The following is an 18,068-nucleotide window of genomic DNA, read 5'->3' as shown; positions in this document are numbered from 1 at the left end:
CTTTGGTACAATCAGCCCAATACAACCAGTCAATATATGTTTATATTTTCCATTATATGATTGGCAGAGAAAAATACCTATCTGTGATTACCTCAGTCCCTAATCATAACTCTAGTTCTAAATTAACTTGATTATTGTACAAAGTCCCCTCCATGGTACACCTTTGGACCACTGGACAAACTAATCCCTTTCTTCACACAAGTCTACTTCAACTAAGGTCACTATATATTTATTAGGATAACTCCGAAACACTATCAGACTCTCCCACTGAGCTAGCACAGCGTGCAATTGTACTGCTTCCAAGAGGTTGTCTTTCTGAATTCCTTTTTTAAACTGGACCAAATGGTGCGTTTATCCTTTTGTCCAATATGTTGGTTAATACAAAGGTTTTTATATAATTGTAAAGAGAAAATTCAAGCATTTCTCGAACATCTCAATATTTCTACCTATACTGCAATGATTATTCATTTGTCCCATAAGAGACCTTAACATGCTCAAATGGGGAATACAACAAAGTATGATGTAAAGCACAAGAGTTACAAACGTACACTATGGCCTCGATTACAAGTTGAGCGGAGAGGAACTCGCATGGAATTCCACTCCGCTCAATTATTATGGGCCACTGATACTGTGCCCAGATTTCCTAGGTGTGGGAACAAGTGACCAGATTTTAACCACCGGAAAATTCAGCTAATGAAGTCACCTTTGGAATGGACTGCAATGCAACCTGGCCCCATTCCTTGGACCCACCGGACCCCCTTCCAGAACACAAAGGCAGCTTACAATGCTCCCCCTGCAAAGCAATCTCCTCTCCTTCCCTCTCTCATCCTCCCAACCACTAGTTTGCACCAGGCTCCCCAGCTCACAATTACCAAATGTTTGGAAAAGGTGGAAATTCATTAATCCCCATGGAAAAGGAAACAACGTGCAGAATTCCACCAAGTGAGAAGGGATCCAAAGTTGTTCCCCATTCCCTGGGTGATTAACTCATAACTAAGCAGAACTGGTGGGGAGTTACCACACATTACTATTATTTGCAGATATGGGGACTGCACACCCTCAGTACCACACAACAAGTAATCGTGTCCTTTGCACTTCCCCCACATACACATAAGAATAATCTCCACACAACTGGCTACATTCACTCTGACATACACATTGTGTAAAAGGTGTTAGCCTTTTTGCATTAACCAGGTAAAGAAATGTGAGAAGAGTAGTAGGAGGGGAAGATGTTGAACTCTGCAATTTAGCCACAGGACATCAGTAGAGATGTGTTTGACCAAATTGTATGAAATAGTGCAAATCATTTCCATTTCCTGTGCCCTTGTTTCATTGGAAGCATTTCTCAGTTGTATAGCGAACCATTACAGTACGACTACAATCCGCTTCTCATAAAAAGAAAGAAATAGATTTATTTTCAGGATTTAACAGCTGCAGCCTGCATTTACTATAGACTTGCATAAGAATGAATATCATTCATAGATATGAGATATTCCTGATGCATGAGATGAAGGTGGTTTTAGCACATGTCAATTCTTTGCCACCTCCACCCCTCGACCACCCTGCTATTTTCAGGTGATATGTTGTTGCTGTACATCCTGTCAAATTGTGGATAGTGAGAAAGCACTGAAAACTGCACCTATCCCTGAATATTGGGGGCAAATAAAAACCATGAATCTTCAATTACCCCAAATTATTTCCATTTTCTCCTACCACCCCAGGCTGTCTTAATATATTAGCGTGGGTTTCAAAGCAGTTTATAAAGTATCAATTTCCTACAGCACTAGGAACTTATCTAGCTAAAATCCAGACCCCCCCTCTAAGCTCAGAGACCAAGCACCTCATAGTCGCTACCAAACCCCATGCCCTATGTCCAGATTCTGTGGTTTCATTATCCTTGCTCCCTTGTTCTGGAGCTTTCTCCTACTGATTCTGAGAGCAAAGCTTTCCTTTAGTATTTCAAAAAGACCCTCAACCCTACCATCAGACTCAGTTTGGGCACCTGAAAGCCCCCTCCTGTTAGTCATTACTGTCCTGGTGAGCCTACACCAATCACCACTCCATTCCAGTTACCAACATGTGCCTTCACTTTCTATGACCACGGATAACTCATGTGCACAGATGATATTCAATAATCCAAAAATACATTCTCAGCATCTGGGATATTTTCCTATCTTGACGACAGAGCTCATTAACAGATTCCCAGTCTAGTAATGGAACATGCCTTGGACTAAAGCTTCCTTAGTGATACACTGAAGTCACCGGCCACCTTTTTTCCTGCAGCTGTCAGCAGCTCCAGAGTCCTTTCAGTTAACAAATGAACCCAAAGTGAGTCAGTCTTGGAGAGTGTAGTATTTTGGTGACATAAATGGAACCTAGCCAAGAAATACAACATCTGAGTCAAATCATGCTTTCATCCTTTTCACTGTAAATCAGCCTATGTACTGTATGTATAGTAAAAATGTACGGCCCTAACGAATTAGGAGGTAAGGTGTATTGATGCAGGTCTTCTTGCAAGGTGTTCTTTAGACCCCTTTTCAGAGGTCTGGCAGCATCACGTGAATAGAGGTAGCTGGCAAACCGTCATTATTGGGGTGAGATGGACACACTCAGAAGAAATGCATCAAAGTCTACAGAAGCAAGGTGTAATTTTACTTATCAAAAACAAATAGATCTTTCTTTGCTACACGTCTATTCTTAAAAGGTGCAGTATTGGTATTTTATCTTCTTTTTTGTTTGATTTGTTAGTTTAAGTAATAATCAATGGCTATTTCTCAAGACTTTAAACAGCTCTACTGACTGCAATTGATCCATGGAGAATGTGGCATTACCTGTGCATTTTGTTAAGCATTTAAAAATAGAAATAAAGAAAAGGATCCAATGCCTTAATGAAAATTCATGGAACAGGCAAACATTTTTAGTAGCCCTTTGTTCTCCATCGTTTTGGGGAAGATATCAAAGAGCCCCAATCAGCAGGATCCTTTTAAGTGTTTGGTACTTTTTAAGTTGTAATACTCATAGTAGAACCACAGCCTACCAGTCAGCATAATTGCAAGATAGAACGTTTTATTCTCAGATCAAATGTTTTATAAAATGAGCTGCACTTGGTGGACACTGTGCAAACTGTCCTTGGGACCTTCAGCACCAAGTCCTGCAAAGCACTTTCTCTAAACCCCTAGCAAGTAAGAACCGTGTTTGTCCATCGTAGTAGCTGGATTCAAAACTAGAGGAACAAATTATCTTATGACTATACTAGCCCTAAAATAAAATAATAATAATGATGATCCTAAATCCTAAGAAAAGTTACTGCGAATTTCCTGAGAATTACCATTTTGATACCATCCTAAAGTGCCCTAACCTGAGACAGATGTTCGTTTCTGCTAGAAGATATGTGCAAATAAGAAACAACAAGGAAGTTCTAAAATAAATGGGATGCAGTTGTCCAAAAAGTAAGAAACAACAACAACATGTGACTCAGTGTTAAAACTACATTTCACTCAGGGCTATGTTAATGTCAGTTTCTATTACAATTGCTAATGTAGTACCTGGAAGCAAGCAGAGCGTGATTACTGGTTAGCAACTAGAATGATCTTAAATTAGACTTTCTTACTTGAAGTAAAAGAAGATGCCAAGGGAAATCAGTAGAGATGCAATCGACAACCCATGTCCAATAATGGCCAAATAGAACAGGTTGTGAGCCGTCTGCAAAACAATAAATTGACAGTACAAAATATCACGTATACATTTAAACACATTTTTTAACTGCCCCACTAATTGTTCCCACAGATTCTCCTCCCCTTAAATAGACGACCCAAAAGGATCAATTTATATTTAATATCTTTATTCACACAGATATTTGTGCTCTAAAATTCAACACAATGAACCAATTTTTGTGGGCAAAATCCCTATCTTAATTCAAAGAAAGTTTGGCTAATTTAACTCTTGCAAATGGCATTTCCAACTATGCAGCGTCTGCTTTTTAAGATCCTGATGTAGCGCTCATATACACGGCTGCCCCATAGTAAATTATTTCATTCAAACCCATAGAACATAAGATGTGAATATAGTCTACAGAAATATCTTGACGACAATACATCAATTGATTGTATTTATAGGCCCAGATAGTTACACATAATAATGAATGAGGCAAAACAGAAGTGTACAATAAATATTGATTTCACGAAAGTGGCACAACTGTAGTATCTACATATCTGGGCATATATTTTTTAGATATCTAAACTTAATTAATATGTCACAAATAATTATGGTAAATAACGATGGGCTCTTTGTACTGAACACGGGTCTCAAACCAGTGTGTGCTAATTGTACACTGAGAAAATGAGCTTCATTTTGTGATGCAAGTGATGTACTCATCAGTAGCATGCCAACATGTACATTTGCAGAAAGTTACAAATCCTCCTGCCTCATTCGTATTAACAAAACAGAAGGCATTTTATGACCTCCACCGAATGATAGCAAACACAGAAAATCCTCTATCCCCCTCTATTCATGTCCCCTGGATGTCAACATGTTTTTTAATGCAGCCTGTGTACCTTAAAGGGAAACATTTTGAAATGCATGGACACAACAATGGAAGGGACAGGCAAGAGGTGATTCCCTGGACCACTGTCAGCTCCCCCTGAGGCCATCTGACACAATACTCAATGGGGTAGTTGTCCTAGTGGGACAGCCTCCCCACTGAGAATCAATTACCATCCAAGGGGTGTCAGTAATTGATCAATATTTTGTGATCATAATTTCAGGATCAGACGATTGATACATTTCATTCTGAATTGCACACAGGAGGACATCTCTTTCACGCCTTTATACAATTTGCTATTCGTAATGGGTTGCAAAAGCCATTTTGTGACCCACTAAATTACTTTTGTGCATGGCAACATACTCTTTCAAAAGCCTGTGATTTTATGAATTACCCAATTAGATCATACAGGAGTTTTGTACGTTTGCCCCCATTTTGCAAAATATGAATTAAATAATATCTACACAAAGCAAACTTTGTATGGGTAAAAATACATTCTGCACCAACAGCCCTAAGTTGGTCGCAAATGTGAATCCTCGGGTGAGCGATAAAGGCCTGAGACATTAGCAGGAATTCTAAGTTGTATGCATTTATTTATATTTTCATGTATAATTTAAGTTAACGAAAATACATAGAAACCAAGGTAACCATACGGACTATGGGCTTAAAAAGTAAGGAATTCTGAGCTCAGGGAAGAATTCTGAAAAACTGGACAGAACATTGAATATGAGGTGCAATTACATACAAGGCCATTTGGTAAAATAAATAAATAAAACGAATACAGTTCCTGTAAGCCACACCCACACAAGTATCACACCATCAAACCCGTGTCATTAAATAGGTTGTAAATTCCGAAGCTGATAGTTTTTACTTGATTTCAAGAATTCCTACAGCTGTGGCTAAATGACAGAATAACATATGACACAAAGTATAGGTGGCTCAAATAAAAGTCTATGGGACTACTTTGGAACGAATATATGTCGTTACTACGCATTCCGTTGCAACGCATGCCTTTACCACGCATGCGTTACAACGGAATGTGTTTTCCACTCTTTGCCGTTACCTCGATTTTACCTTTACTCCGCTTTTTCTTTTTTGGGGGGGGGGGAGACCCACCCCAAGCCCCCTTTCTTCTTTTTTTTCCTTTTTCCGCAGGTCTCCGCCGACACTGAAAACGGACTGATGCTTTTTTTCGGATTAGGATGACGTTGTTCCGTGATGACATTGCTTGCGTGGTGAAGATGGTCGTTGAAGCATTACGCGTTATGAAGACGTTTACGAGGTAAGTGTATCGTTGTAAACGTAATGCGTGGAAAATGCTTCGTGGTAAAGGCTGTTTCCCCTTTGGAACTAGTCTCTCTCTCTCACAGTGAAGTCTCTTTACCAGGTATCTTTGCTTTGTCTTCACCAGTTTCTAATTCAAGTATGAGTTTATTAAAGTGCTACACATTGCCTCAGGGTTACATCTGAGCAGTGTACAGTTCAGAATGAAAGTTCAAAATTTTGGAAGAACAACATTTCTTGGATGTGGGGGGCATGGATCCTACCCAATATTTGTCATTCACTGATACAGCTAAGTCTCAGGCACTATCGTCCACTGCCATAAAATTATGCCAAGGCTTTTCTGGAATGCTGTGTTTATCCCCAGTTGGCTTACCAAGGTCTTTAAGAAATATCTTAGATTTGGGTTCACTACCTAAAAAGCCATAATTATTGCCACAACAATATTCTTGTAACCAACAGTAACTGGCTTTCCGGCTCCAAGAACGTTTTAATTCTTTTTGTGAATTGAAAACGACATTACAAGGTTAAAAAGCAGTAATGTCATACCTTTGCTTTATCTTGTGTATATGCGTTACACAGGGTGTAATTTGTCCATGTTCTGTTGCTGTCAGGATGTCGAAACCAATTCCCACTGTTGTCGCATATCTTTGTCACTTTTTCTATTAGAACACAGATGGCAAAGAAGAGTGAAAAAGTTCATTAGTAGGAACACAAATAAGAGCGCACAATAACACCAGAGCTTTAATTGAACAATTAGATGTCGTCTTATCCATAAAATGAATCAAGCGTTGAATGTGTATGTTTATGGTACGTATGACTGCCAAATAATGAACTCTGCAGTAGTTAGCAGAGTATTAGTTAATTAGCCTGTTAAATATAAGACATTTCCGTTTTCATACCCAGAACCAGTTGAATGCCTTTTTAGAATACAGTCCAGCACAAAGGAAGATACAAAAAAAAAGAACAATATGTCTTAGGGACTGCTCAGTATAGGCAGGAGAAGGCAATCATGGAAATTATTCTAAGTGCAGATTGATAAACAGACTAACATGGTGTCTGATCTCTAAAAAGGCCAGAGGAAGACCGGGTTAGCACACCAAATTAGGGATTTTTATATAGTTCTAGGCAAAGGAACCACACATTTACTATGGTGTGAGAAGAAAGTTCCTAAACCGAAAACGCATCTCATGGTACAGGTAACTCCGGACCCACTTCTAATTAATAATCCCATATTGAATACTACATGGAAAATAATAACGCATTCAGAACTACGCCAACATCTCTGTTCAGTAGAGGAAATGGCCCTCATATTAATACATCTAAGCCTCATCCTGCAGGAAAGAACATTAGGAGCACAAGAGAACACATTCGGCAACATTTGCAAACAGGACACCATCAAGCTAACTGAATCTTGTACATTTAATACAAACGATGAAATTCACATGGGAGGTTCTCAGTACACCGGCGGGGAAAGAGAGGAAGAGCTGAGTGCAGGGTGCACTGAAATGAAGATTGGTCACATCCAAAAGTCCCATAACGGCTAACTCAAGCATTTCAACAGGTAAAAAATCAATGCAAACAGTTTAAACTTGTCGCAGTAATGTCCATATTATTCTGCTGATTTTTTTTTTAGAATTGTCTCCCTCAATTTACCACTGTAAAAATAAGACTGTAATGGGAAACAAAAACAGGATGTCATTTGCTGCATGTCAGATCAATAAGAAAACAAAATCAATGTGGGACACCACCTTGATGTCTGAAGGCCATCCATGACCTAATGAGATATACTCCCACAGGCCAACATTGCTAAACTTATTTGTTAAAGAAATAGGTCTATAACTATTAGCAACTACAATTTCTTTCTTTTCTGTGAAAGCCGATCCTACCCATCACACTCTTGCGTTCTTGCCATTTTTAACTCTTCACAGATAAGTGGTTATAGGATAGTCATTAATTAGGGAATACGCCTTCCATCTACATAAGTCATAGAATTCCTTTAATGTGGCTAATACAAAATTGTCCAAGTTCTGAGAGTCTTCATAAGTCTTGCCGTGGTGCTTAACATACTGTTGAATGGTGCAATATCAAACACTGAAGGGTAACTTGAACTCCTATAGATTTGCACAGATATACGTAACTCGCATATCAGCCCTGTCGATACCAGCATACGTGACTGTGCATATCTCTTCCTTTGCAAATGTGCCCTTCTATGCCATTTGCTTCATCATTCTCTGAATGCCACCTTTCCATAATGCATAGAGGACAGTAGAAGTCAGTCGCAGTAGTAATCAGATCTGTATGGAAACACCGCTCCCCAATAACATACACAATCAGTTAAAGATTTCTCTTGGCACGTGAAGGTACTGTTCTCCTGAACCACAACCTCTGGTCTCGCCTTCATAATACATCTACCATCTTCTGGATACCAAGCGGTCAGTCAATGTACTCCAAACCGGGTCTCCTAAGAAGATTAGTGTCTGAAGATATATGAAATTGATGAGAGGAAGGCGGACGAGCTTTGGTGCGGGGTTTTGTTGATTTTATGGCAAGTTTGGATCTACGCACCAATTTAAAAAAACTCTTTTTTAATGTTGGGCGGTTCGAGGAAATATCTTAACAATTCAATTGTTTTAGATTCTGATAGTTTACAAAGCACTCACACTTTTCCCTATTAAGGGCTGGTATTTGCCGCAAATGGATTATGGGCTGATCATGCGGCTTACAGCAGGCGTAAATTTTCTAATTCTATTAACTCAATACTTGCCCTGCCCCAACCGAGAAATTCAGAGGTCGTATCGGCCATTGTTAAGATCTTCAAATTTCAATGCACCCCAACCACTACCTATGGAGCAGAAGTTTTGGGCATTAGTAATTGCAAGGGCATTCAGGAAGAAGACAACAGATTTTGTCGCAAAATCTTGGGCGCTCCCATTTCCTCCTCTCAGTACGCATGCCATAGCGAACTCAAACTGCCTTACATAGAAGATTATATTAAGGCTCGCCCTGCCCTATTTTGGCTGGCAGTTTGGAATAATCCAGCTGCGAGATTTACTAGGGAAATTATATTAGATTGCCTAAACTGTGATAGGGGCAGGGATATTCTCTGGCTTACAGCTGTCTGCAAAAGTTTGATTAGAGTGAACTATGAGCACATATTTTTAAACCCCGCAGAATTCTGGTAGCATAGGCAAGAAAACCCTGCAGAAGGCTCTATATACACTGTACAATAAAGCTAGATATGATACTGAGGCTCAGAAATCCTCTGTCGCCAGATATATGCTCATTGAGTACATCTCCCATACTCCTTCTAGCTACCTACTAAAACCTATTGGCCGATGGGAGAGGGGTTTGCTCTTTCGTTTTAGGGCCAATACCATGACATTTCTGCTCTGCTTCCCTGCGGGGTATAACTCTAACCTCAACCGCTTGCCATGCCCCTGCAACGGTTCTCACAAACGATCTATGTTGCTTTTTTTATTTTTTTGTAATTATTATATCATATATACCAAATGGTTTTGAATACCATTCTTCAAGACTGCATCTGTGTTTTATTATAAAGTAGCTTAAAGGAAGGCTATTACCTTAGAGGATGACGAGCTAACCTTTCGGGTTGGTTCTTTCTTGAAAGCTGCCGTGCGTGCTCGTAACTCGATGTGTACTCCATGATGTATGCTTATTTTATTTTTGTTTCTATCATTGTTTAAAACGTTAGCAAATATCTTGATGAATTCCGTTTCATTGTTGCAGTATTTTTACACTTGGAATGTTCTCTCCTGAAAGTTGTTGCGCGCTTTGTAATCTTATTGTGGTACTCCTTTCTGAAGCACTTCTGTTTTTTACTACTGTTTCTTACCCTATTTTAACTTTGTAGGTATTATCTCGATGGATTTTATTGTTCTTGTAACCCGTTTGTGTCCTATTATTATTGCTATTATGACTGTGCTTTTATGGATATATTCTTGTATCCGAATAAAGATTTGTGAATTTTGAATTGAATATATGAAATTGATGAGAGGAAGGCAGTAACAGAAAATCTGCAAATAAAGTGACAGATTTCCCATTACCATCTCTGGCTGTGTAACTGCCCAAACGACAGTACCTTAGAGAGCAGGCATGCCAAAGGAGAAGACACCTCAGGAGCCACCATTGGCACCACAAACATTGCTAGATATGGTTGCAAAACATCCACCCAAACTAGAGTGACAGTCTGGTAGATTTATCTCCATGAAAAACTGCCATGAAATATTAGGCTTTCAACAATAGTGTCCCCAACATGAGAGGATGTAGCCCCAACTGTAGTGTAGTACTAATAGTACCCTGTCATGCAGGACCTACGCTGTTTACGGATAACATACACTGTGGGTCTGGTGGCAGACTGACTCCGTGCACCCCTGTGCCTATGGTTTGCATTAGCTGGCTCGCAGTGTCACTAGAATCTCCTGCTATCAGAGAGATTAGTTTTTGGCAACCTCAGAACACAATAACCTCAGACTCGTAGAAACAATATACTACTTTTCACCCAGTCATTCATGCAGGTTTATTTTGCTCTCAGAGAGATACAGAGAAGCAACTGTTGAGCGTTTGTTTTACAATAAGAATTTATTGTACCGTAGTTCTTCTCATGTAGAATAAGTGCACTGTTACAACTGTAACACAATAGCAGAGATATAGAACCAGCAGTACACTGAAAAAGGAATAGTATTGTTCTACCATTTTGCAATAGTCAAGAACGTATACATTAATATGAAAGGCATTTATAAAAATAAAGTGCGTACTCCTAAGAGGCCTGACTAGATGTACCTGAGTGTACCTAGCATGTAAGTAGGTGTGAAAGAGCTACTGAGCTTAAAAGCCTAATAGTCTAAAAGCTAATAGCCAAGAATCCCGCTAGGATTGAGTCGAACCCCCATACCTGGATAGTGAGAAAGTGGGACTTCGTCCTGGACTTGAGCTGGGCACCCCGGAAGGGATAGTTAGACCACTGTCAGCTGGAGCGATGTCATGCCGGAGCTGCAGCGTCTCTGGTCGGTGTGTCGGCCTTGAAGTCTCGGGTCCCTCCTGCCTTCCGATAGCAAAAGGTGCTGTATTTATACAGTCTATGTACGTGTGTTACCCATTGTTCAGTATGAGGATGACGTTGGGGAGTAAACCTTCTGCATCAATGGGAGAGGTGAAGTATACCTCCTGGAGAGTGTACTCATCAATTATTCATACGTGCTAAGGATGACGTCTTAGCAATATCGATTGGGAAAAACCCACCCTCTGCATGGAACTAGGTGAGAGGTTTAGTCCATAAAAGGCTACAGTCCTTATAAGTTGTGATGTCCCTATAAGGCATTCTGTCCTTATTTGGAGTTATGTCCTTATAAGGCTCGTTCATATGAAATAACGGGAGCTGATGTAGGAAAGTGTACAATGTTCCCTGGACCTATATTAGGGCATCAACATGAACTATAACACCCACTCCACCTTATACTTAAAAATAATAATACACATTCTGAGATACACATTTTTCATAACAGTGTCAGTGTATAAAATGATCAAGCAGTCATTTAAAATGTTTCTAATAAAATGCTTAAAAAATCATTTAAAAACAGTTTAAAAAACGAGGAAAAATGTGCTTTGGTAAGAATTGACTTTGTCGTAAAGTTCCGCAAATCACAGTTCTAACTGAGTTCGATTACACACATTGAATTACTGCAAGCGTACTTAGAAGGCCATGCTTTGCGATAGAAAGTTATTGTAGAAATATCAAGGGAAAGAAAAAGTCCCATATTCATTCCCAGCACACGGTGAGCTAGATTCAGATTAAAAGTCCTGCCTGGGCGACATAATATTATTGTTGCCTGCTACAGCAGGGGACAAACATGGCAATACCCCGCATAGCACGTCAAGTGTGCATAGCTGTAATTCCTCGTTGCTGGTGTGTAGGCTTCCGGTGCTGAATTCGATACCTTGGTGTCAATGCTGGAGCTGAAATTTAATTCAGTTGTGAAAGGCACCTGCGTTTTCTCAAGGAAGGCATGCATCAAGATGGGAATACGCTGGGGACAGAGTCGTGCAAGGGATCACAAGGGTTCCAGCCTGGAGTCTAAGTCCGCTGACGTCTCCGTCAGAGGTGTCAGACAGATGTCAAACTCGCATTCGCCTCCGCAGAACAGGCATCGGAAGACAGGTACGATGCAGTCCTCAAAGACTGGTCTGAAGGATAAGAACCAAGAAACACTTAGTTCTCGTAGGCGAGATGCTGCATCATGCGCTCACGGTAATATGTTTCCAGGAAAACCTTCGCAATCTCGCTGGCGGATGATCCGTCCATTGCGCAGCAGGTAGACGATAATCAGGATTCCAGGTAAAGCGAGCAGTATCAGAGGTAGACCCCTGAAAATACTTTCAATCACGGAGTGTATGAAGTTAGGAATAACTCCGAGGATAGTCTGGAAAGTGCTAAGAAATCCAGACCTAATGGTCTTAAATAGGTGTATAATGCCACTCGTATCAGATATTTTAAAGATGCGTCCCACCATTTCTACGAAATGTAGGGGGCAGTTTGTTCGAATTAGCGCCTGTATCTCGGTCGAGGTCCTTGCAACTTGAAGTTCAAAGGTTTCTCGAGCGGAGGTCAGTGGCACGGTTTTCTGTAAAAGCATGGCTTTCATTCTGCTCAAAGCATCAAAGTGCAACAAAACATTTAGTGAAGGCCATACTAGTGCCTCCCTGACTGTATTTGTCGAAGGAAACAATACTTGCATACAGCAAGTAACCCTGGTGTTAACGGTGATCAGATATGCAATGCCTGGAAGCATGCCACAATAACATTGATCGTTCAGCATCAAGTAACTTCCATTTGAAAGTAACTCGAACCCTGGTGATATTACGGCAGCTGGCGTTCCTTTCATGTGGCAAGACAGATTTGAAACTGAACCATTACAGGCTCCATGCAAAACATTATCTTGGCATATGAGAGAACCGCTACAAACGTTCTTGCAGTTAGTACCACTATGAAACACTTCTCGATCCCCACTCCGGCATCGAAATCTATATGGTAAATCCCAGGATTTCTTAATGTATTCTTTACCCAATTTTTTTTATATCTGCCTGCCTGCCTGCCTTTGCTCAAGGCAATAGTGAAACTGAAATGTAGTGACCGGGAGAGTGATTTGGCCATGGATTAGCCACTCAGTTGATGGTAATTCAGCTACTGTAAATGGTAGTCTGTCCAGTTTTTCAATTTGCAGCATTGTATATTTAGCTCCCCTTTGTACCATTTCAATCTGTGTATCAGTTAGATTGTATTCTGAAAACAGAGACGTACTAAAACGCCAAGGCACAAGGCCTGCACGCAAAGATTGCAGCGTCCAGCTTAATTACATAATAGAACGTAACTGTGATTGGCCGTGTTGTAATATGGCTAAATCCTGTTCCAGTATGTCAATAGCAGAAGATACAATGTTGCCCAATGAATATAATCTGTAGGTCAAAGTTGTCAACCACAGCAAAAGCTTTTTCTAAGTTTATACGGTCTATTTTCGAATTCTCTCTGCGGCTTCTTGTTGGGAAATCTTCCAGATTTCACTATAGGCAGCATAAATGCCTCAATTTATGAAATGTTTTAGACATTGTTTCTTAGGTCATAGTAAAAAGTTCCTAAGATCCATTTCTTGTGAGAGCAAATATAAATGTTGGTTCACATCTGCAAGTGTTGAGGTTTCTAGCCATTTTAGGCACAACTTCCCAACACTACAGGACCACTGGATGTTCCGTCTGTACATAACGTGAGTCTGACGTATCCATGCTGAGTCCCTCGGTGATGTGCAGGAACCGTTCATGAAATGTGTTTGTGTCTAAGGGCCAAACCACCCGCTCCTTCCAATTTGGGTCTGATCTATTGTACTTTAGTATGTCATAAACTGTTGCCCCTTCCTGTATAGAAGAATTCTGCCACCCATATGTTGGTGTAGGTAACATTGAAGCGTTCAGGTCCTTTATCTTGGCTATTCCAAGACAAGATGTCTGTTGCACAGTTTCATTTAAAAAAGATCATCTGCTGTGGAATGAGGCATGCTCTAAATAGTGCCTCTGTACCCTGGACCTGCCAGTTCCTTGAACCCCAAATCGATTTTGTGTCAATTTCGTCTTGCCATAGGTCAAAACCCTGTTCAGACAATTGGGCCAAAAAGGATGCAGAGTAAATCTGTTTAGTGTTTGTCAACATAATTTTCAGTGCTGATGTTGGTACAACCTTATAACAAAATGAGGCTAGATCAGTTGTATTAAATCCTGAAAAGTATGCAAATTTTCGTGCAAATGCCTGTGAACTAGTTTTTGGTGGTGTTGGGCAATGTTCCCGCTGATTGTATTCAAATATATTCCTAGGTGAAATGGATTTGTGCAGGAAATGATTACCAAAATGTTGATAACAGTACAATTTGTCATAATCTGATGAACCTTCTAATATTTCATTATTAGAAAATGCAGCAGTTTACTCTAAATCAGATAACATGTTATTAACAGTGTCAGTGTCCCAATCATCAGAAAATGTACTCGAGGTAATGATATCACTCAAAGATATTTTAAATACATGATAACTTTTTAAAAGTTCGGTCGGGCCGAAGATGTTGAAATCAACCTTGTCCCATTCTATACCATCCAGTATAGGAACAGCTGTGATGTTCACTAATGATAAGTCTCTTTGTTCACGATGTGAGGATGTGTGTGGCTTCAGGAGAATGTTGACCTTTCTGGCTGTGGAATCTTGTTGAAGAAAATGTCCATTAATAAGTATACTAAAAGTCAAAACTAAACCTAGTCATAAAAGAAAAAACATTATCCCAGAAATTACCCAGAGTTTAATCCAAGGTGATACCAGGTATGTCTTTTGAAGAAAGTGAAGAACGTTCTTTAATTCTTGCTTGAATGGTGTTTTGGCTGGCGTTGTTTCCGGCTCTCTTGAATCCAGTGAAAACGTATCAAATTTAATGAAATAGCCAGAAGCAGTTAGATCAATTGTTGAAATTGCATCGGGATTAGTTGAAATGTAATTTTCATTTCGACAAGGCATGTTGCTGTAGACTTCTGTATTAGGAATAATTGCAACTTGTGAATTATTCATATTTTCTTTTTGATTGTGAATGTTAGGTTCAAGTGGAACAAGTTCCATAGCATTGTTGCTTAGTCCTTCATTCCTTACAGATGGCTCTTCAAATGTGATGAGTCTATCTGTTTGAACTTCTTGGATTGTAGCTAGAGGAGGACGTCTGCTACATCAGAGCCCACTGGGCCTACTGTTTAGTATCGGTCACATAGTGTGATTTGTTTAAGTCAATTGAGACAAATCTTTTCTCCTTTTTTCCGGCAAGAGGCGGGAGCCGCACAGTTCTTGTTCCGTGTACTGCAAAGATTGGTACAGGTTTTCTGTAAGAGGGTCCAAATTCCTTTTTGTCCGCAATTTTCTCTCTGACCAGATCCCTGACTTTTGGGATCCAGACAGGTCTTGCCGTGACTACCTTGACTTCTTCAGTTGTGGTCTGCTTTAGATGGACATTGCTTTGTTTTGTCCTGGATTCTTTTAGATCCTGTAAAACAGCCAAAAGATCATGGATGTCAAATGGTTTTTCATTCGCACTGCGTCTTCACAATCAAGATCAGGTGCCCACATTTGTGTCCCAAAGAGGACCTCATATGGAGTGACTCCCCCCAGAGAGCTTCTTGGCTGGTTATTTAATGCCCGCTGTACCCCATAAAGGTGTGTGACCCAACTACCACCCGTGCCTAATACCATAGCTGTTAAAGATTGCTTTAAGTCTCGTTTTTTTCTCTCCACAACAGAATTTCCCTCAGGATGATACGGAGATGACGTCCGCAATGCTACGCCCGAGAGCTAAACGCAGGGCCGCGGTCAGAGTGTAACGTGCTTACTGCGTATGTACCGATAAAGACTAGCAAATCTTTTATAACAGTTCAAGCGTCAGCAGAACGCTGAGGTCAAACCCATAGGAATCTCAAGCATGAATCCACTGCAACCATGTTATACCTGTAAGCCCCGTCCGTTTGTAAGGGGCTGCAGTGGTCCAAGTACACACATGCAAGAGGTTTGTCTGACTTTAGCAATGGCGTCGGTGCCGGGCGTGCAACGGTGGAGCCTTTCATCGGCTGGCAGATGTTGCATTTCAAGACATAGTCTTTAGTTTGCTTACTTAACCCTGGCCACCAATAGCGCTGTTTCAGTAAAGAAATAGTCGCTGTAACACCTGTGTGCGCAGAGTCCAAACCCTCGCATGCAGCTAGTATTAAACCTTGCCTACGATCCATATTTGGTATTGCTCTATCTCCCACTCCAGGAATCTGAGCATATGGAATGTTTTGTGCATCTAAATTGTAGGAGTATTTGGTTGAAAATTCTTTAGGTACTGCTACCATTATATCTCCGTCTATTCTTATTTTCTAACAAGTCAGCGCAGATACCGAAGCTCTGCGTACAGCCCCCTTTGCGGCTTCATCAGTCAATGAGTTCCATTCAACGTGAAAGCCATCACGTTGATGGAGGGGCATGGCCAAGCCGCGGGCTGTGATTGCCGCGCTGTTCTGAAGCTCCGCCGTCGGCCCGGCACAATTGCGGATGTCCCCTGCCTGCTGACTCAAGAAATGGACGGTGGGCGCCACTGCGACACCCCCTGACCCCCGGAGCACGACCCGATGGCAGTGGGGCCACGATTCCATCGGAGGCGGCCGGACGAGAGATCGGACCCGATGAACTGCGGATCCAAGATGGCGGCCTAAGATCGGCGATCGGGAGCGGCTCTTGGAGCGGCGGCGGCCGGCGCAGAGACAGGTACCTTGGGGGGCTGCGGGGGGGTTTTGGACTCCTGGGTGCGGTCTGACGGGGGTCGGCCCTGCTTCCCGCACTGCTGCTGGCTCAGGGCCGGCCGGGTGCTCGGCGTTAGACCGGCGCCTCGGGTGCGGCCTCGCTCGCTTTCTTCCCTCGGGCCCCTTGCCGACTCAGACGGGGTGTGTCGGGGGGGAGCGGGACGGCCTGTTTGCGGTGGGGGGGGACGGTTTGGCCTCTGGTTTGGGCCGGGCACTCGGGGTGCTCCTGCCCTTTCCTCCGAGCCTTCCCTGGGGGCGACTTGTGGTCTGCGGCCCGCGTTGGTTACCCTCCTTGACCCTGCCCTCCAGTGAAGGGCGGAGGCCGCTGGGTCCCAACAGCTGTAGACGGCACTGTTTCTGGCTTCCATGCCCTGCCGGGGTATCACGGCGCCGCGCAGGAGCTCTCTTGCACTGCACTGAGGGGTGTCTCCGGGCGGCCTGGCCTTGCTACTGCTGCGGCCCTCGTCCAGGGCACGGTGGATTCGGGGTGGTCTTGGCGCCCCTGAGGGGGCTACGACATTTGAAGAGCCGCGTCGAGCGGTTGTGGACTGTGCTGCCTGGCTGATCTTGCGCCATTTTCGACACGGTGCCAACATTGATCTGGAGGAGACTGGCTGGTGACCAGTCGTGCGTGTTGGAGCATGGGTCGCAAGGACCCGAAACAGAAAACGCTGCCATTCGAAAAGCTGGCTGAGCACTCATCGGAGAGGCCCCCCGACATGGCGGCTCAGGGCGATGGCGCAGCCGGTGGGTCGGCGGCTCGTGCCCCGTCCCCAGACTGGTTACAGGAGATGAGAGCTGGGTTCAGATCCATCGATGGTCGCTTCGACTCTTTGGAACAAACGCTGGAGGCAATGGGAGCCAAGATTCAGGCGCACGACCGGCGTTTGGTTGAGGCAGAGGCCAGGATTTCAGCTATAGAGGATGGCGCTGCGCAAGAAACCAAACAAATAGATAGAATGGAATGCATTTTAAAAGAAGTGGCCATCAAGAACGAAGACCTTGAATCGCGCAGTCGGCGCAACAATGTGCGTATTACTGGGGTCCCAGAGTCTACGGCCAAGGGCCGGCTCAATGTGTTTGTGGAACAACTGTTGTCTGACATTTTTGGGAGAGAATCCTTCACATCGGGGTTTGTGGTTGAGAGGGCACACCGCTCCCTGGGGCCAAGGCCTAATCCGGGGCTCCCGCCTCGCCCGCTGATAGCCCGCATCATGAACTTCCGGGATCGTGACACTGCTCTACGTCTAGCTAGGGAGAAGGGAGATATAACCTGCCAGGGCTCCAAACTCTCGTTCTACCCTGTGGTCCAGGAGGCCCGACGGAAGTACGCTGGGGTGAAGGCTGCGCTCCGCAATCTCGGCTTAAAGTATGGCAT

General features: G+C 42.5%; 1 protein-coding gene across 1 annotated transcript in view; it reads right to left on the bottom strand.

The window, feature by feature from the left end:
• Positions 1-18,068, bottom strand: part of CALCRL (calcitonin receptor like receptor) — a 321,773-nt gene that overhangs the window by 137,319 nt on the left and 166,386 nt on the right. Inside the window, exons 5-6 of the mRNA XM_085648706.1 lie at positions 6,371-6,483; positions 3,611-3,702 (exon numbers count right to left, since the gene is read on the bottom strand). Coding sequence (XP_085504832.1) covers positions 3,611-3,702; positions 6,371-6,483 — 205 coding nt within the window. The remainder of the gene's footprint in view (positions 1-3,610; positions 3,703-6,370; positions 6,484-18,068) is intronic.

The sequence above is a fragment of the Triturus cristatus genome, chromosome 3_2 (assembly GCF_964204655.1).
Source record: "Triturus cristatus chromosome 3_2, aTriCri1.1, whole genome shotgun sequence".
Taxonomy (NCBI): Eukaryota; Metazoa; Chordata; class Amphibia; order Caudata; family Salamandridae; genus Triturus; species Triturus cristatus.
The sequence above is the reverse complement of the archived record's forward strand: the minus strand, read 5'-3'. Positions and strand labels throughout refer to the sequence as shown.